General features: G+C 40.0%; 1 protein-coding gene across 1 annotated transcript in view; it reads left to right on the top strand.

The window, feature by feature from the left end:
* The first annotated feature begins 1,837 nt into the window (after positions 1 to 1,837).
* Positions 1,838 to 21,289, top strand: part of Trpc4 (transient receptor potential cation channel subfamily C member 4) — a 128,540-nt gene continuing 109,088 nt past the window's right edge. Inside the window, 1 exon segment of the mRNA XM_038347968.2 lies at positions 1,838 to 2,215. Within this exon segment, the coding sequence (XP_038203896.2) occupies positions 1,838 to 2,215 (378 nt within the window).

Raw genomic sequence — 21,289 nt, 5'->3', positions numbered from 1 at the left:
AAAGTCTGTTTAATCTACAGTTAAAGCACTGATATTCAAATCAGATTAATTTACTCATACACTGATTAACCTACAAACACCAATCAACAGAAATATGCAAATGGTTCAAATGACCCACTTATTTTAATTTTATACTATATATATACATATATATATATATAAACACATATGTCTTCAGAAGATAAAATAACAGGTATGAGATGCAGAAAACTTCAGCAAAGAATTTATATGTAAGAAGTGGGGGGGGGGGCATGCCTTTAATCCCAGAAATGTGGAGCAGAGGCAGGCAGATCTCTGTGAGTTTGAGGCCAGCCTGGTCTACAGGGCAAGTTCTAGGAAAGCTACAGATGACTGTCACACAAAGAAACCCTGTCTCGAAAAACCAAACCAAAACAACAAAAGAACTTATATGTCTAATAGAATTCATTTTCCTGAGACCAGGGTTATGCTGATACAGTAACTGCTTCCAGTGGCTTTTTCCAGTTAAGTATTTTAAATTCAGTTTGTCAGCTTCAGCTATATCTTTACTGTGAGTTCCAAATAAAAGTAAATTTTCAAATGAACCTATCTCTGCATTGCACACAGGGTCATCTCATAGAAGGGGTAGAATTGAAAACTACATTTCATAGTACATTCTTTCTCTGCTTTGTCTCTTTTTTCCATGTTGACTTGCACAGTCTCATCTTGATAATTAATGTCATCGGTATCATTCTTTCTCCTTTACTGAATTTGCTCACAAACAGAAAAATAAAGTTATATTCATGAGACTCAATGTTATCTCACTGACAGTAGTTCCAGTAATTCATGCTAACATTGATGTGAATACATGTGATGTGTTAAGAACAGACTACATGACAAATGAGAAGACTTTTTTCTAACACAAAGACTCTCTACAACCGTAGCAGCAGCTTCATGATCTGCAGAATTCATTGTGAATGGTACATTTGAATGCTCCTGAAGGGAACCCAAAGGTATGACTGCTAATTTTTAAAGTGCTTTGCACTTGTGTGTACAGGCACATACATACATATGGGTATATATGCACATATACACAAATATACATGTGTATGTAAATATATATATGTATATTTATACATATATTTGCAAATAATTTCTCAAAGTCTTCACCTGAAATCTCTGCTAAATGTTACTTTAAATTTTTCAGATAACTTTCTCCTATTAGATTAGAGGTTGTTGGGCCAGGAGAGATGACTCCGTGGTTAAGAAAACTGACTGAGCCGGGCGGTAGTGGCGCACACCTTTAATCCCAGCACTCAGGAGGCAGAGGCAGGCGGATCTCTGAGTTCGAGGCCAGCCTCGCCTACAAGAGCTAGTTCCAAGACAGACTCTAGAAACTACAGGGAAACCCTGTCTCAAAAAACAAAACAAAAAAAAAAAAACAAACAAAAAAAAACAAAAAAAAAGAAAAAGAAAACTGACTGCCCTTGAAGAAGACCTGAGTTTAGTTTCCAGCACCCACGTGGCAGCTCCTAACAGCTTGTAATTCCTTTAGTTCCAGAGAATCTGATGCCCTCTTCTGCCCTCTGTGAACATCTGCACGTGTGTGGTGCACATACATTCACTCTCACAGGTGCACACATGCATACACACAATGACATTTTTTAAAAAAAGAACTGTTAACTTCTGCTTTCTAGGCAACCAAGTAAATATCTATTTCCCTTGCCAAGGAGAGGCATCTTTGACTCATCAGTGGGGACACTATTGTCATTAATGATTGGGTCTGACAGCATGTGTGACGCCTGGGACCCATCCTGATGCTCACAGTTTGCTTTCTCTGTGTGTTTTCCAGAGATGATGGACTAGCATGGCCTGAAGCATGGCTCAGTTCTATTACAAAAGGAATGTCAACGCCCCCTACAGAGACCGCATCCCCCTGAGGATTGTCAGAGCAGAGTCTGAACTCTCACCGTCTGAAAAAGCCTACTTGAATGCAGTGGAGAAGGGGGACTATGCGAGTGTCAAGAAGTCTCTTGAGGAAGCTGAGATTTACTTTAAGATCAACATCAACTGCATCGACCCCCTTGGGAGGACTGCTCTTCTCATCGCCATTGAGAACGAGAACCTGGAGCTGATTGAACTGTTGCTGAGTTTCAACGTCTACGTTGGCGATGCGCTGCTTCATGCTATTAGGAAAGAGGTGGTGGGAGCCGTGGAGCTGCTGCTGAACCACAAAAAGCCAAGTGGAGAGAAGCAGGTAGGCATGAAAGTGGTGTATCTGGTTATTATGCCTGTAGAAAGGCATTTTAGATTTGCAAACACCCTGAGTGTGTGTGTGTGTGTGTGTGTGTGTGTGTGTGTGTGGTTTTCCTTTTGGTCTTTCATTTCATTTCAAGAATCTGGGCTATCAAACTGTAATTTGTTAGATTATTTTTCTGTTTAACCTCCTTGCCTGTTGTGGGTCTCTGCGTCTTCTGGAAAAAGTGGATACCCACATCTAAATTTACACACTCTCAAGGCTTCTTTGTAAATTCATCCTTAAATAAGAAGTGATTGCTAGAAAGAAGCTCATCTCTGCCTGTAGGAGGATTACAAGACATTTATTAGTGGCAGAAGTTTAGCAACGCTTTCTTCTCTGAAAAGAGATGAATGTAGGTACAGCGCAGACCGTTATGCTTACTCTCCGCGTGTTTATCACTATAGAAACAGAGCAACGATAGATGGGAACAAGAAAGGGATGCTTTCATCTGCCTGGATCTTTTGCTTTGTCGCTGCCCACCGCTGTGTCAGAAAGGCCTGTTTGATCCTGTTTCCTAGACCTTGACCCCTTGACTTCCCTGCATCAAGGCTAATGATGCATTAGTTGCAGATGCTACTGTGGCTCCCAAAATCTTTTAAAGATGTGTCTAAATAGTTCTAGCAACTTCTGCCCTTTTGACATCACATGGTTTTCTGTGTCTGAAAATTGACAGTGTGTGTGGAGTCACATAGCCAATCTGTGCTCTGTCTACTCTTGTCTTTGCTTCTCTGAAGCATTTTTATCAATATCTTCACAGTTTATGGGTTGACAGCCATAGCTGAGCATCTCTTCAGTTCTGAGATACCTTGTGTCTCATGGTGCATTCTCAAATCTCATCCTCATTCACTCCTGCTTCTTCCCTGAATCAAAATATTTATAAACTAACACTCTAAAGGAATCATAGTTCTCTGCTTATTGCTTTGCCGTCTTGGTTGTTGTTTGTTTCAGATACAGTTGCGGGTCTTCTTATTACACTGTTAAACTTCACGGATAGGATCGTTGGCCCTTGGAAACTTGAGCTAGCCTACATTGGGGCATACAAGATGTAGCCACACCTAGAGACATGCTCACTGTTAGATCCCAGGGTTTCACCACTAAGGGGTTTCAAACACCCCGATGGAAAGAGGAGGAATCTGGTTTAAAGATAAGGTTCTACTCTTAGTGTTAGAGCCGCATTGTGTGACACGACATTGAAGAGTAACCAGCTCAGGGGGGCAAAGGTAGAGTCTCACGGTTTCAGAGATTTCAGCTCGTGGTTGCACCGTTTTCTCACTGTGGGCTGCGCTGTGAGACACAACAACATGGTGGAAAGGATATGACAGAGAGAACTGCTCACCTCCTCACAAGACTCAAGAGAAAGGACAGAGGGGTCAGAGAAAACCTTTCAAGGACACAGCTTCCATGATCTCTTTCCTCTTCCTTGCAAGAGTTTCTGTCATTTTCCAGTAGCCCACTAATCTAGACATAATGTATTCATGAGGAGAAAGACCTCAATCGCTTCCTGAAAGCTCTGCCTTTTAACCCTGCCCTGGGACCAAGGCTTCAACACAGGAGCTTCTAGTGAACATTGAAGACCCAAGCTGTTACCCCTAAGTCAACTTACGGCTTTAAATTTATGTATGTCATCATACCCCTAAAGCATCTATCTACATGTTTAGTAGCAACATACTATATTATATTTCTTCTTGTTTAACTTCATGTAGGTAGCCATAGGCCAGGGGTTAGGTCTTCCATGTAGACCATCAGTAGCCTAGAAGTCTCTGGAACCAAATAGCCAGTAAATGTGATTTTCATGTGTTACTGAAGGAACTCATCAATTCTGCTTTGTAGAGGGTTCTCCAGTGTTCCTTTAGACAATGACATTTGCGCTAACCAAAGAAATCTGGTGTCTGGAGAAGGTACCCGCTATTATGAGAGTGTTTGTTGGAAAGTGTTCAACTTTTGAGCTAAGTCCTCATCTCACAAGTAGGTCCTGGCTCCTTACAGGCACTTGGACCCAGATTATTAATAGAAAGTAGTAAAGGTTTGCAGTCTGCCAGGGCGCTGATGCTTCCCAGGCTGCGTGTTTCTGGAAGATGTCTCTCACATGAGTCTTCTGGCCAAGAATTCCTTTTCTATTTGTGTGTTTTAGAATTCCACCCTGGGGAAGGATAATAAAGGAACACTGCCCTTTTTGATTTGAACTTGATCATTTCTGAAGAACTAGGCTACCTCAGAGTTCCTGGGGTGGTCCACATGGAAATGAGGTGTCGGCATCTTGAATGTACAAAGTTAACCCATAAAAGTCTATAAACAATGTGTTGAGAGCCGCATTGATTGTTAGTGTTTGGCTGTGCATGGGTTATTTCATTATACAATACATCTTTTAGACACACACAACATCTCTTGGAATGTCACTTTTCCATACATTATGTGATGTAGGAAACAAGTATATTTTTACTGGACTTCCCCCCCAATAAAGTTTAACTTTTTAAGTAAGGCTTACATTTATTGAAATTATCTTGTGTGTTGGGGTACTACACCCAATTCTAGGTGTATAGATACATATTCATCCTGAAATATTCTGACATACACCAATACTAATGTTGAGGTCGCTGGTTTATTAAACACGAAGACAGTAATAATCTACTAGGTTTGGTAAATGTAATTTGAAGCGAGGCCAAGATGTGGTTCTAATATAAAACCACTAAAATTAAGATCCTGAAATATGTTGTGCGTTATAGATATATTATTATTTTACAAATTTGTCATGGGCTACATTTTTTCCCCTCTGGAAAAGACGCAGTGTTTGGTGGCATGCTAAAATCATCAGCGCTGGGAGACATCAAATGAATTGGGGTACTTCTTAATTACACCCACCGGGGAGCAATTTCTGCCTCAGCCTGCTAGGCCTTGTGCTGGAGCCCAAAAACAGACAAGCGTTCCTAGTCTCAAGAGTGTTAAGCTCTAGTTATGAAGAAAGAAATGGAAAAAAAAATCCACTATGGAATTAAGAATAAAAGTGGTCACAACAGAAAAGATAGCAGGAAAAAAAATTCTGTAATCTTTATGAAGTGAAAATAACTGAATTTGATGAACATACTCTGTTACAGGGTAGGGGGTGTGAGGGCAGGAGACAGATAAAAGGGAAAGAATAGCGATGTTTGGTTTAATACCTTGGGAAATTATAAGAAAATGCATTGGCTGAAGTAGACTCTATGAGAAAAGGCCTAGGGGACCGGATTGGATATATTTAGCTTTTAACGGATATTGATAAACTCAGAGTTAATTAGAATTGTAGGTCAAAATGGAATTGGATAAGTAGATAGATTAAAAAAATAAGGACAGCAAAGTAAATAAGTGACTCGGATCTATCTCTGTAGCTCCTAATGCAGCTTTTCACCTTTTACTCTTAGTCTGCACTGATATACTTATGGGTCTTTAGCATATCAAGTAACGTTTCTCAGTGTGGCTTTTAATGAAAAGGTTTAGTTTTCCTAGTTAAGTGGAAGATGGCCACGTAACCCATTCTGTATTAAGTGTCGCTCTTCATAAATTGGGTTTTGGCATGTCAAGCTTTTTTAAACTATTGGCATAATGATGAAAAGAACAATAGTTGATTTTTTTTTGGTACCGTGAGAGAGCACAGCAAGTCTATGATTCTCGACCGCTGTGTGAAGATGGTTCACTGTGTCCTCTTACTGGGACAGCCCTCTTGCTAGCAACCTTACACTAGACTCCTCGGGTATGTTTCGGTTTTCTGAACTTTTCTCTACCCTTCTTAGAACCTCACTTCCCTAGAGACAGTGGCCAGGGATGATTTCTCAGTCTTCTCAGTTGATTGGTTACTCAGCTTTGAACTGTTTCCAGCTGACATCCGTTATAGATGTCTTCAGAGGCCAGATCAATGACAGTGACCTTTGCCCCAGTATAGCTGTATCAGGAAGCCTAGCGGGCTTTCCCACGCTTCATTCACATCAGTGGTTCTTTGACTTCAGCATCCTCAGAATCACAGGGTGGGCCTGACACAGCAACTTTGGAATGACGCTCTGAAATTTACACTTCTAAGAAGTTCCCAGAAGAGGCTCGTGCTTGTCTTGACATAAGACTAAGAGAAGCTGTGACTTAGGGGATGCTGAAACTGGTAGAACACACGCACTTCTCTGTGTTGGATGTTAAACTATATGGTGCTAACCTGGTTTCCAGGAGATTCCCACTAATGCCTTGAAATCCTGTTAGAATGATATTATTGATTAGTTTCAACCGTGGGATCCTAGAGTCGTTCAGTTGAAGATACATTGATCCCACAGCTCGACTACAAACCAGTCAAGGGCTCTATAACCAGGACAGATCATAAAGAAATATAATCTAGTTTTTTTTACTTCAGAAAGATGAAAAGAGTGCCTGGGATTTGGAGCATTTGTAATGCCATAGCTACCTACCAAGCTTGATATAGTCATAATGGTGACAATGAAGATGCTAATGATGGTGTTAGTGACAGTAACATGCGGCATTGTTAGTAGCTAAACTAATCGTTTTACTTCTGTTATCTCTTTGAAATATCTACTCCATCTTATGAAGGTAAGCCTCCTGTTATCCTCTTTTTTTTTTTTTTTTTTTTTTTGTTTTGTTTTTTTTTGTTTTTCGAGACAGGGTTTCCCTGTAGTTTCTAGAGCCTGTCCTGGAACTAGCTCTTGTAGACTAGGCTGGCCTCAAACTCAGAGATCCGCCTGCCTCTGCCTCCCGAGTGCTGGGATTAAAGGCGTGCGCCACCACCGCCCTTAATAGGCGAGGAAATGAAAGGCTGTGCTTTGAGTGACATTTTCCAGGTGGCAAAGCCAAGAATCATCAGCCTTGGAACTACTGGGCCCTTGGAAATAAGTACTCATTCACTTGGCCTGGCTTTAGCCGAAGTGCCAATTTGAATAGGAGATATTTGAATTGTTAATTGTTCTAATTTAAGGGACAAAGGAGACATATTAAAAAGATGCTCTGGTCTGTTTGTATGTTTGTCCTTGATATTACAATGCTATTTTAAGTCTGCTTGCTTGATAAATATTGTGGCGCCCTCAATGCTCTTTTGCCATAACCATGGCATCTGAAAGATAGTCATTAGGAGCTGTGAAGTATTAGGGAACGGCAGGGTGAATTGATAGAAGGCTGACCTCGGACCTCTTCTCCACTTCTGATTGTGGAGAATTCCACATCTCCCCGGACTGTGGTTCAGCGGCTGCCCACCAGCGTTTCAAAGCTTACATTTTGTAAAGTCACTTTTATAGATTTAGATGCGAGGCCAACATAATAAGGCTGCCATAATCGGACCATGGCATTACCTCTCCCTTCCTGCAGACCCACACAGACTAATAACCCAGGATGTCCTGAGAGCTAAGTTGAGCATTGCCAGTTTACCCTCAGAGACCACATGGCTTCTCTGTTCATTTGAAAATATAGTCTTTGCCCAATTGGAACCGAGTTCGGGGTGAGCACAGAGGAATCAGTTTGCTCTTTCCTTTTCACGCCAGTGCACATAGGATGGGTTTACAGTCTCAGCAGTCTTTCCACTGCAATTCTGTGGCTTTAGAAACATTAACTATTATGAAATCAGAAAAAAAAACAAGACTGTGAAGTGGAATCCTGGCATTGGCATGTTAATTCAAAACACGTGTCCAAGCAAAAATACCAATAACTAGAAATATAGGACCCTTCTCACTGACTGTGGATGCTTAGTAAGTAAATTCCTGGGTGCTGGGAGGAGACCTGTTAGTTAAACAAATAAATATTTCTGTTGCCTCCATATTCTTTCTGTTTCAAGAATCAGACACTGAAGAAGTCTATTTACTTGTTTTTAACTAGGCTTCAGCAAAAGCCATTTACAGTTCACACTCCTAACTTTCATCCAGGGATTATTAAATTACGTGTAGACTAAGATGTAGCCAGTCTAGTTTAGTTGGCGCATGGATTCATTGGTGTAATGAAAACTCTGGGGCTGTCCTTCATGGCTCACCTATGGCGGCTTCTCCTGATTGTTCTCATGACAACCTGCCTTAGGTGTAGCCTGGGCTAGCAACAGTATGCACACAGTGTTAATCTGCCTGCTGTCAGGAAAGGAAATGAGCCTGAAGATCCATGACCCCATAATCAGCTACCATCACAGGAGGCAAGAGAATGAGATATCATAACACACATAAATAATGTGGAGTAAAGATGTCATTTCTGAAGCCAGCCATTGCAATTGACATACTCTGGTAATCCCAGCACTTGGGAAGCAGAGGCAGGAAGATCACTGTGGCTTCGGGTTTAGCCTGGGTTACAGAGTGAGACCCTGTCTCAAAAATACATGTAACAGTGCTATTTCTTACCTCTTCAAAATGTTTCTTCCCACTTTCTGATATAGTAACATCAACAATTCTGCTTTATTGAAATCTTCGTGTAAGGTTTGTCAATAAAAATACTGCCTTGTATTTTCTTAATCTGACTCTAGAGTTAAATAGCTAAAATCTTCTCCACTTTGGATTTTTTTTTTTTTTTTTTGGTTGGTGTCTTATAACTCCGTGTGGTCAATATGAGCACGTACTTTGAAGGTCTGAAAAAGAGAGTGAGTTTTGTTTTTCCACAAGAGGGACCTTGAAAGCACAGAGCATAGACTGTGTTTAGTCAGCTGGCAGATGGCAGTCATGAAAGAACTAAGTAGGTCTAAATGGAATCACGTGAATGCGCCACTCCTGAAACACGGTTAATATAATAAGCTAGCGTCAATAATTAGTTGCAGCTTATGTGTGGACAACTTCCCTGGTCATGGGAAAGCCGACAGTTACCCATAGTCCCTTGCGTGTGCCTTCCTTGCTCTGTCTTGTCAACACAGTACCACACAGCTCACATATTAAAGCAAAACCTGCCAGACATGTCAGGGGCCCACAGAGTGATTTTTACATCATGTGAAAAACATCAGGTGAAAAGTCCACACAGGTTCCAGCAAGAAAAAGTCTCCAGTATGTTAGATCCTTCTCTTTTACCTGGTGCTGTAGTTTCTAGAGAAACAACACCTGCCTGTTGGCACAGAAGCCTGAGTCCTGGCAGAGAAACTGAGTCACTCTTGGAAAAGAGGGCATAAGAACATGACACAAGAGTTCAGAAGAGAATGGCCTGGATATAAATCCTGTTTCCAAATGTCAGAAAAGTCATATAATCATCTAAGCTCTAACTTTCTCATAATGAAGAAGGAAGAAGTGGACAGCCCCACTGTTTCAATCGCTCTAGAGATTTGAAAGTTAAAGAAAACAGACAAGGAAGCCCCTTCACTTGGACACATCATTTGAAGTTTACTATATTCTCACACTCAAATCACTTTAGACTTACTATACTGAAATTTTAATTAAAATGTCTATGTCCATCAAGATGCTAAGTGGTTACCTAGAGCAGAGCCTTTCAACACGGCCTCTGACGAAAAGATTTGGAGAGGTTATTTATTATTAAGATCTCCAACATATTAAGAAATGTTGTGATTAAGGCTGGAGAAATGGCTCAGTGGTTAAGAGCATTCACCAGACTTAACGTGACCTCATGTTCCATTCCCAACAAATATGCCAGATGGTTGATAACCACATGTAACTCTACATGTAACACGTAGCTCACATGGGTTCTGATGTCCTCTTCTAGCCTCCCCAGGTACCTTCATGTACATTGCAAACATACATGCAGACACACATAAAAATACACAAATAAAAAATAAAATCATTCTAAAACCTGTATTTGAATCTACAAATAGACTTCTGAGAGAATTTGTTCATTGATTTCTAAACTAATAATAAACTAAAACTGAGTCATTGGATGCAATTGAGTACATTTAGCACAAGAAGAAGTGGGAACTAGAAAGGTCTATGCTGTGGCCAGGAGGAGCGGGCACTAATTTGAACATGCCCCTTTCCAACTTGCCTTGTTGCCCTTCCGTCTTCATGGGCAGAATGAACTTACTGCTTTAATATGAGAGGCACAAGGAGAGGAGGATTTGAAGCACTTTTCTTAGCTTTCAGGAAGTGTTCTCATTTTCATTGTCAACATTTGTTTTGATGGATTCATTTTCTGGATCAATGAAGGTCTAGATGTCCGTGTTTTTCCATCAGCACTGTTTGAATCATTTATTAAAAGCCCTGGGCAGATATGCCCAGTTGTGAGCTCTGAGCTTAGCACGCCAGAGCTTAGCAAGCACAGCTAAGAGAAGGTTCAAACTATCTCACGAATTGTAGATTGGAGGCTGAGAAAAGTTGATAACAGCAAATGTATTACTTGGTGTGTAATCTCTTCTTGCCTAAATGAAGTGACAACAGGTGACTGATTGCTTTTGCTCTGCACAGTTCTCACTCTGTCTCGTGATAACTGACTTACAGTATTTCTTCTTGGCTCCTTACAGAATGTACATGGGTTTGTTTGAGATGGCGATTACGTTTTATCAGTAGGGAACACTAGTATAACCGTACTTGTGCATAGTAACATCAAGCATAAGGAAATGAAATAGACATAACTATTTATTTAGAGTTTATACTCTGGATTTTATTTTTTTCTGTCTGTGACTGTTTGGTCTGCATATATGCACATGTGTGCCTGGTGTCTGCAGAGCGATTGATTCCCCTAGAACTGGAGTTCTGGCTGGTGTGCACCACCATGTGGGCGCTGAGAACTGAACGCAGGTCCTCTGCAAGAGCAACAAGTGCTCTTCACCCCTCAGCCATCCCTTCAGCCTCAGAACACATTTTAAACTGATACTGGCACCCCACAGCAGATCTAGAACATATCTGTGACCACTTATTATCTCATGTGAGCTCCAGAGGAAGCTTCATGGACAGTTCTTTTATTTTTGCATTTCTTTTCTTTTTTAAATTTTTTTATTGCTTTATAAATAATACCATTCAAAATTTTCCACTTCCTCCCCTCCTCCCATTTCCCTCCCACTCCCCCACTCACCCCCCTTCCAGTCCTAATAGAGGGCAGGGTACCCTGCCCTGTGGGAAGTCCAAGGCCCTCCCCACTCCATCCAGACTTAGGAAGGTGTGCATCCGAACAGACTAGCATCCCAAAAAGCCAGTACATGCAGTAGAGACAAATCCCAGTGCCATTATCATTGGCTTCTCAGTCAGCCCCCATTACCAGCCACATTCAGAGAGTCTGATTTGATCACATGCTCATTCAGTCCCAGTCCAGCTGGCTTTGGTGAGCTCCCATTAACTCAGGCACACTGTCTCAGTGGGTGGACCAACCCCTCGGGTCTTGACTTCCTTGCTCATCTTCTCCCTCCTTCTGCTCTTCAACTGGACCTTGGCATTTGATTAAGAGTGACTAACTTGATTGAGTCAATCTGAGTAGCTAACTACAGTTATCTAAAGGGACTGGTGTCAGGATTCTCTCACCTACCACAGCCTGTGCGTGCTCAAGTTTTTTATAGACAGAAGTTTATATTTGCATAGAACCTGTGTGTAGGGAATCATCTGTAAGTTACAGACAATACTTGCTGTAACTTCCCGAAGACCTGTATGTTAAAAGTGTGGTCCTCAGCCTGCATAGCTATCTGGGGGTGGAGGGAACTGAGAGATGGAGCCCAGTGACCCGTCTTTAGGTTGCTGAGGACACGCCCTTCCTCATCTGTTCTCTCCCTGGCTCTGGGTGAGGGGAATGGCTAACTCCAGTGTACATGCACGCTCCTATCATGGCGCCATGCTGTGCCGTCAACCCCAGCTCCAAATGAGTGCAAGCCACTGGCTCTCCCAACTTGTGAGCCCAGAGGAACTTATTTCTTTGCAGGTTGGTATGTCAGGTGAGTGCTACTGAAACAGAAACCCAGCCCCCATGCTTACTGTAATTTTCATGTCTAATAAATTCTTGGATTGTCTGGAGAAAATCAAGAAAAAAAACTATATTCAATTCAGAGGCCATTTTTAATTTTTGCAACTGTTTTCAATCCACTGTGGTTGGCTGGATCCACTGACACAGGAGGCCAACTGGACTTAACTGGCTCCTTTTTCAGCTTCCTGAATGACAGCATTGAATTAAGAGTTCATTCTTACTGGCTCTTTACGGGAGCTGTACAAACTTCATGCAAGCAGTCTCTGTTAAGTAGTAGAGGTCAACAACTAGGAACAAATGCAGGGACAATGGGTACTAAGTGGAGAAAGTCTGGGTCAGAGGTCAGCGTTTAACTGTTAGGGGATATGCAGAGAGGGAGCTGAGCGCAGGTTTGATTGCTTGCACTGGCTTTATTAAACTCCTTCTTTGGTCATCTCATACGTTGCCTCGGCAATTGAGAGCATGCCACAGCCTGGAAATAAAACCTGGTAATCTTGAGCACCGTGGCTCTGCAGAAGCTATCCTGAAACCCATTCAGCCAGAGAGGCTCCTGGCATCTCTCGATAACGTTAAATCTCGGGATTCACGGAACTTGCCCGATTTCCTCCTAGACGGTTGCAGGAAGAGACTGGCAGTCATAAAGGAGCCGCTGCTGGCACATTGAGGAATTGCTGGGAAGAGGGAGGTGAGAACGGCACATTAGCGGGAGTGTGGGTGATGAATGTCAGGCCAAGCATACATCAGCGCTCTGGTGGAAGGCAGGGCTTCTGCCAGCAGCTTGTTTCTGAGCTGATCTTTGATGGCTGAGCCTCTGCCAGGGACAGACACTGCCCATCTTGCTGGAGGAGGATTTTCCACCAGTCAACACAGACTTTTCCCTCATTTGCCTTTAAGATTGGGGTTAAAGCCCCGCCCCCTTTGTCTCTGTCCTTTTCTGTACACCTCAAGTGTTTCAATGAAAACATGAACTGCTGCGTTACTTGCATATGCCTTCATAATAAAAATAACAGAAATGGAAATCCTTCCCCTAAAAGCATAGATGACTTAGTGAGATTGGAACGGATCCTAGAGATGGAGCACGGGGCATTATTATTACACATACCTGGTTTTCGCTGTTTCTCCCTTACCCTCCACCGCATCTGATCAACAGGGAGGGAAATAGCTAAAGGTGGAGAGATAAACACTAAAGGAGATGACGGGTTCTGGGTGAGGCTGTGGTTTGGATCCTAAGCACTCTCCTAGGGGCAGGGTGTGGAAAGCTCGGTCCTCAGCTCAAGCTTATGCCTGTGCCATCTTTAGAGGATCACTATGGCTATACCCTGACCTTTTGTTTACTCTCTGCTTCTGGGCACCATGAGGTGAGCAGCTTTGCTCTACTCCGCATTTTCTGGCATGGTGGTATTACCTCACCAATGTTTCGAAGCAGGAGGGGACTTCCCTTTAAGCTGCCTTGTCATCTTGTCGGTGACAAAAAGTGGGCAAGCAGAACGAACAAAGGCTCAATATGAATTGTGGGTTTCTTCATTTGTTCCCTGTGGTGTGTCGCCTGGAAAGTGATACAGTGTTAGTCCGCTCTCCACCTCTGTGGCAAAGCGTCTGAGTTAAAACACACCTTTTCCTCTCCGTAAGCTTTCAATCTCCTGTTCAGAGAGCAGTCTTCTGTTCATGGTGGGTGGGCTCAGCTGCTCTGGAACCTGAGGTGAAGCAGTGTACAGTAGTGGAAATGAGTTGAAGAGAAAATGGTTTAACTCATGGCAACCCGCAGGCAGACACAGGCAACAGCCCCACCCTTAACCCCTCAAGCACATTTAAGGTAACTGACTCAATCACATACCCAGTTAGCCAGTTTATAGCCAGGTAGTTGGCCCTTGTCCTGTGTGAGCCTCTCCATCAGTTTTCCGCTGCATATCCCAGGACCATTCTGTTCCTAACCTTATCATTTGAATTCTAGACATTTTATCGTTAGAAGACATTGATGTACCTTTGGATGTCAGAGAGAGGGTCCATAGGTTTTTTTTTTAATTGTAATTGTTATTCATTATGTTTTACATCTTCTGTGACTGAGAAAATTTTTGAGTGAATCGTCTATATTTATCATGCATTTCTTCAAAGAGATTAAGCTATTGGTAAAAGTATGCAGTAGTATAACACCATATTATATCAGCAAGGTCTCATTCTGTTTGCATCCATGTTGAGAGAGTTCCTCTATCACGGAGCATTATAATGTGAAGATTCATGACATTTTGTCCCTAACTTCTTGCCACTGACTATCCTGCATTGTATAGAACAATCCATGTAGATTTATTTATTTTTGTGTATGGGCCTTTTGCATGCATATATATATATATGTGTGTGTGTGTGTGTGTGTGTGTGTGTGTGTGTGCATCACACATGTTCAGTGTTCATGGAGGTCATAAGAGGGCATCGGATCCCCTGGAATTGGAATCACAGATGTTCGTGAGCTGCCATTTGGGTGCCAGGCACCCAAGTTCTCTGCAAGAGCAGCCAGTGCTCTTAACTGCCGAGTCATCTCTCCAGTTCTCCAGTGTAATGGTTGTGACCAACTTAAGAGACTCAAGCTATGTGATTTTAATAGAGAAACTTTGTAATATACATTAAAAATGAACATAAATTGTACTTTGTTCCATATTTTTGTTTTGAGGTTTCATTGAAATCTCAGATAATAGGACTTGGCATAACACTATCAATCTTTATGAATGTATATCTGCATTCCTTCAGTTTCCACAAATCTAATAAAGAAGCTATGAATTGGGAAAAAATAATTTGGAAAGATTTCTAAGCCCTAACAGAGGTCTTAAAATGTGTTTTTCTAAAGTGAACTAACTCTACACTAAGTTTATAGAATGTGTGTCTTTGTATATTTAAAATAGAATTGTAAGTTGGAAAAGGAAATCTACAATTCATAGGACAAAACTGACCAGAGTAATTCTGTTTAGCACGGAATGGCAAGCGTCACAATGCATCAGCTAGTTCTGCACTCTTTATAGGGGGCACTCCACCAACACAGTGAAGCAAACACCCCTACCTCAGAAGTGAATCTTTTCCCAAAAAACAAAAAATGTTAGTTATACTTAGTGAAGGAAATGCCAAAGGCAATTATTATCCTTATCTGTACATCCATTTCTGTGTGCACAAGTATATCATTTTGAATCGAGCTTAACAAGCTGAAAGAAAATATGCACTATCGGACTATGTTTATTTTTTGGTTAACGGTGGCTTCATTCACCTCCATGTGCCTGAAAATACCTTTATTTTGTCTCTCTGTGACTACATGCAAGTCTATTGTTTGAGTGCACATGTTCTTCATCTATTCACGTCAATGGGCATTCAGTCTGGTTCCATTTCCTGGTTGTTTTGAATAGAGAACTCACTATGTGTGTGTGTGTGTGTGTGTGTGTCTCTGTGTGTGCGCATGTGCGCGCGCACAGATATTTCTATAGTGTATTGACTTGAGGCCTCTTGGCATATAACTAAGCATGATATAGTGGATGATATGGGAGGTCTTCCATTCGTTTCAGGAACTTCCACACTGAATTTCTTAGCTGCTGCATAATTTCACATTCCCATCAATGGTGAATTAGTCTTTCTCATTCCTAATGCCTTCGTCAGAATTTTTTTAACCATTTGTTTTCTTGATGAGATCCAATCTCAAGGTGGTTTTAATTTGAATTTGCCTATGGGTAAGTATGTTGAACATCTTTTCAGTCTTAATTGATTATATTTCTTTACTTGAGACTTCCTATACAGTCAATTGTACATTAATTGATTGGGTGATTCGATTTTTACTGCTTAATATTTACAGTTCTTTATGTATCCTAGATATAGATCTCCTGTCTGAAATGTAGTTTGCAAAGATTATTTTTCCAGTTCTGTACATTCTTTCCCACTGTCATAGAGTCTCCTTTTTGCTGAGAAGGAGCTTTTTTAATTTCTTTCAATCCCATTAGTCAGTTCTAGGGATGGAATTATCTCCTGTGCTGTCAGAGTCTGTATCAGAAACCCCTGTATGTGTTGTTTTTGTTGTATGTGTTTGGGTTGTTTCCCTTTAGAAATTTTCAGGTCTATGCTAAGGTCTTTGACCTCAGAGCCATTTGTTAAAGAGGCTGTTGCTTGTCCAGTGCATGTTTTTGACAAGTCTGTCAAAAATCAGTTAAATCTAACTATATATCTATATCTATAATCTAACTATATATCTATATCTATAATCTAACTATATATCTATATCTATATCTATAATCTAATTATATATCTATATCTATATCTATAATCTAACTATATATCTATATCTATAGCTATAATCTAACTATATATCTATATCTATAATCTAACTATATATCTATATATATATCTATAATCTAACTATATATCTATATCTATATCTATAATCTAACTATATATCTATATCTATATCTATAAGCTAACTATATATCTATAATCTAACTATATATCTATATCTATATCTATAATCTAACTATATATCTATATCTATAATCTAACTATATATCTATATCTATATCTATAAGCTAACTATATATCTATATCTATAATCTAACTATATATCTATATCTATAATCTAACTATATATCTATATCTATAATCTAACTATATATCTATATCTATAATCTAACTATATATCTCTATTCTGTGTCCTCATTATTGGTCCTGTGTCTATGCTTTGTGTCGTCTTATGCTGTTGTCATGGCTCTGTGACCTACTTTATTATCAAGTGTTGTGATATCCTGAGCATCGCACTTACACGAAGGGTTGCTTCAGCTATCTGTTCTGCTTTCACTTGAACTTTGAAACTATTTCTTCTCGTTCTGTGAGGCATCGAATTAGAATGTTGGTGGTGATTATATCGAGTCTGTAGATTAACTATGTCAGCAAAGACATTTTCACAATATTCATTCTACCAAGTTATGACCTTAATAATTCTTCACATGCCCTAGTATCTTCAGTATATTTTTCCTCTTAGTCCTACTACTGAGGTTTTCCTTAGTATAAATGAAAGTTTCCCCTTCATTTATTTCATTATTTGGGTTTATTATTCACACCTATAGAAGCTACTAATTTTATAAGTTGATATTATGGCCTGTAACTCTACTGAAGGCTTTATTAGGTCAGAGAGTGTCCTGGTAGAATGTTTAGGTTATTTAATATACAGGGTTATATCATCTACAAATAAAAATAAATTGATTTTTCTATTTCATCTTTTAATCTACTTTATTCTATTCTCTTGTTGTTCTAGCAAAAGACATGAACATTACACCAAATAAGAATGAATAAAGCTGTTACAAGGGCCTAGAGGAAATGAATTTAGGTTTTAAGAGTTTGGAATAATACTGACTGTGGATTTAGCATTTATAATCTTTGTCATATTGAGGTATGTTTTTTGTACTCCTAGTTTCTTTGGTATTTTTATCATTAACAAGCATTGAATTTTGTTGAGTGTCTTTTCTGCATTGATAAAAATGATCATTAATTTCTGTCCTTAACTATATTTTTGTCCTGAATTACACTCATTGATTTATATATATTGAACCAATCTTGCATTCCTCAAATGAAACCAAGTTGATGATGATGTATGATCTTATCAATGGTGTTCTTTAAATTTGAGGAATTATATTGTGAAAATTTACACATATATTCATCAAGGAAATTCACTTACAGTTTTTGTTGTTTGGTCTTTTCCATTTCTAGTTATGGTATTTTCCATTTTCCATTTCAGGATAATGCCAAATTTGTAGAATGAGCTTGGTAAAGTTCTGTTTCTTTGTGTTTTATGGGACAGTTTGAGGAGCACTGGCTCTTCTTGAAATGCTTACAACAATCCAGTGTTGAATTCATCTAGTCTTGAGTCTTTCTTTATTGGGAAACATTTTAATCATTGCTTTAATGTTATGGAGTATTTGTTTAACCTTGTAAAGATGTGTTGCATTTGTTTAATTATGTAAAGATGTGTTCCTGTTTTACCTTGCCTGCCTAAGGCACCTGATTGGTTTAATAAAAAGCTGAAAGGCCAATAGCAATGGAGGAAATATAATCAGTGCTTCCAGGCAGAGAGAACAAATAGGAGGAGGAATTATGCTCAAAGAAGAAAGAAAAGGAAGAAAGAAAGAGAGACACCAAGGAGATGCCAGGAGCCAGTCACCCAGACACAGAAGAAGCAGGAAAGTATGACATAAAGAATGAGAGAAAGGTAAAAATCCCTGAGGCAAAATGTAATAAATAGAAACACATTAAAGTAGGTTAAAAGAGCTAGTAGGACAAGGCCAAGTTAAAGCCGAATATTTATAATTAATAATGAGTCTCTGTGTCTTTATTTGAGAGCTGGTTGGTGGCCCAAAGAAAATTCTAACTATACTTTAATTTTTGTCATTATTTATATTATTTCTATATTCTTGATTTAATTTTAGTAGGTCGTATTTGTCTAGGAAAGTACCCATTATTTTCTAGATTTCCATTGGCTACAGTGAAGAGCATATATCTTGTTTCTTTTAAATGTGATATTCTACAGATATCTGTTGGGTCCACTTGATCTGTGGTGTTGTTTAACTCTGACTTTTTTTATTTTGTGTATTTTTTATTTTGAATGCTCTATTGAAAGAGGAGAACAGGGTACAATGAATTCATTCACTTTTGTTGTATGAGGATGTATTTGAAATTTTATGTCTCTTATTGTTTTATGAAATTTGAAATACTAATGTTTGGTGCATATATTTTCATAATTGTTTTATCTTCCTGATGAATGACTCTTTTTATTAATAGCCTTTGCAATCTTTTGATAATAATTTTGACTCAAAGTCTGCAATACCAGCTATCAGAATAGCTAAAGTGGTTTATGTTTGAGTTTTGTTCATTTCTAAGATTGAATCTATCCTTGGACTTTCAATTTGTGGATGCCTCTTGCAATGGGTACAATTCTTAGAGACAACATATGGTTGGATACAGTTTTATAATGCAGTCAGACATTGTGGATCTTTCTATTAGTGAGTTGAGGCATTTACACTTGAGTTTATTATTGACACATATTTGCTAATTCTTGTTGAATTTTTTTCTGGTGGCTTAGACTACCATTCCTCACTTTCTTTCCTGTTAGTATCAGACTTGGTTGGCTTGTTAGAACTGATGAATTACTATTTGCTATCCCTTTCATTTATTCTAGATTTTTCTTTCCTGGGCCCTTGTGATTGGCACTATCATTATTTTCTGTATATTATATTCTATTAAGACTTCAGTATGCTGCTTGGTGGTCATGAGCTTCACTTGAATTTCCCTATTAATTAAAAAAAGATAGTTTTGTAGGATATCCACATCTTAGTTGACTGTTATTTACTTTCTGGGTTTGAATTTTTGGCTGTCAACCAGAGATCTGATCCTATATTGGTAATTGTGCTTATGTTAGTGACTTGATATTTTCCACTTATAGCCTGTGTGTGTGTGTGTGTGTGTGTGTGTGTCATGCATGCACACATGCATGTGTGTGTCTGTACGCATGATGTTTATTTTTAGGTGCATGTTCATTTGAGTACATATATGTGGGTGTGCCCATATGTGTAGATGCAAAAGGTAACCCTTTGATGTCATTCCTCAGTTATCTTCCTCTTTATTTTCTTTGATTGACCTGGTGTCCGGCAATTAGGATAAGCCAATGGTCAGCAAGTTCCAGGAATGCACTTTTTCTCCCTCTCCAGTACTGGGCTTACAAATGTAGGTCACCATGTCTTTATTTTGTTAATGTGGGTTCTGAGGACAGTGGAGCTGTCTCTTCAACCCCTTGCAGCTTTGAATACTGTTTCTTTCCTTGTAGTTTTGCCCTCCTGCCTATAACGCCCCACAACAAGTCTCTCTTGTTGCACCTCCTAAAGAGATTGTCAAGTCCTGTCTCTGAGTTTCTGAATACCTGTTGTGTTTGATTACCTGTTTCTAGTCCAGGTAATTTTCTACCTTAGCTTTATTTAATTTCTTATGCCTTTCATGTTTATCTCAGCGGTTTCTTCTGCTTATGCTTCTTGATCATATCTGGAGTTATTAGATATTGTCATTTTCTTCCCCTTATTTGTTATTGGAGGTGGTTGCTCATCTGAAGTCTGAGCCTCTCTTGCCAGGCGCCTGTCACTCACTTGGCATGGTCTTCATCACCTCTCCCCGTCACTTTGCTCATCTTTTCCTAACACTCTGCCCCAGTTACAGTTTGCTTTGCTTGCCAAATACCATCCTGGACTTCACCACACTCCCAGGTCCCTACACAGAACTGACATTGATTATTGGCAGAATTATGTAGGCTCATGATTTTGTCCCTCTTCCTTTTTTTCTAGAACTCACATTCCACTTCTTTCTACTTGCTGTGGCTTCACAGACTCAGTAGTTCATCACCGTGGCCTCTCATCAGCACCCAGGCTTTCCCTTGTGCCTGACTGTAGCATGTATCTGAAACATGTGTTCAAGGTCTAGGCACGCTCTCATAGTGCTAGTGGGAAGGCCAGGACCTTTACTATGTGGAGTCATTGAGAGGAGCTACGTCACGGGTAATATACCATAAGGTTAGTGAGCCTCTAAGACAGTCATGATGTGCCCCACAGGCCCAAGCATCAGGAAATCTGTCATGGACTGAATCTTCTAAACCCAAGCCAAAGGCAACCCTTTGTCTTTTTAAGCCGATTATCCCAAGTTTTCGGTACAGTAACAGATAGTTGATGGGCATACTCCCTTTATAATATTATCTGGCAAAATCCCAGTCTCCACCTTCTCTGTCTTATAACCAGGAACCGAGAGAGGGCTGAAGACAGGTATGCAGCCATCTGGACTATGTTTGGTTCTGTAGGCATGATGATTCATTGCGAGTGAGTGTGTGTGGTTCCCACTTGTCTTCATGATTAGCTCTTTTTCCTTCTTTTCCCAGACATGCAGCAAGACCGTGAGACATGTTTCCTACTCCCTCACATAATAGCTCTCATCTCTTCTCATATTAATAGCATGGGTTGTTGAGAGGAGCTTCAAGTCCTTGTTCCGCTGTACCGCTCTCAGCATCCTGCAGCTCACACCGCACGGTCGTCGGCTCGGCGGTCTGTTTTCTCAATGCCCTTTACAGCTCCTTGCTCATCTTCTCGAAATCTAAATTTTGAAATGTCAGCGAGTTCAAACCTCTAACTACTATTTTTCTCCCTGCGCTCACTTCTCGCTTGCAAAATGGCATTC

The sequence above is a fragment of the Arvicola amphibius genome, chromosome 11 (assembly GCF_903992535.2).
Source record: "Arvicola amphibius chromosome 11, mArvAmp1.2, whole genome shotgun sequence".
Classification (NCBI taxonomy): Eukaryota; Metazoa; Chordata; class Mammalia; order Rodentia; family Cricetidae; genus Arvicola; species Arvicola amphibius.
Note: the sequence above shows the minus strand (reverse complement) of the source record. Positions and strands in the feature narration are given on the sequence as shown.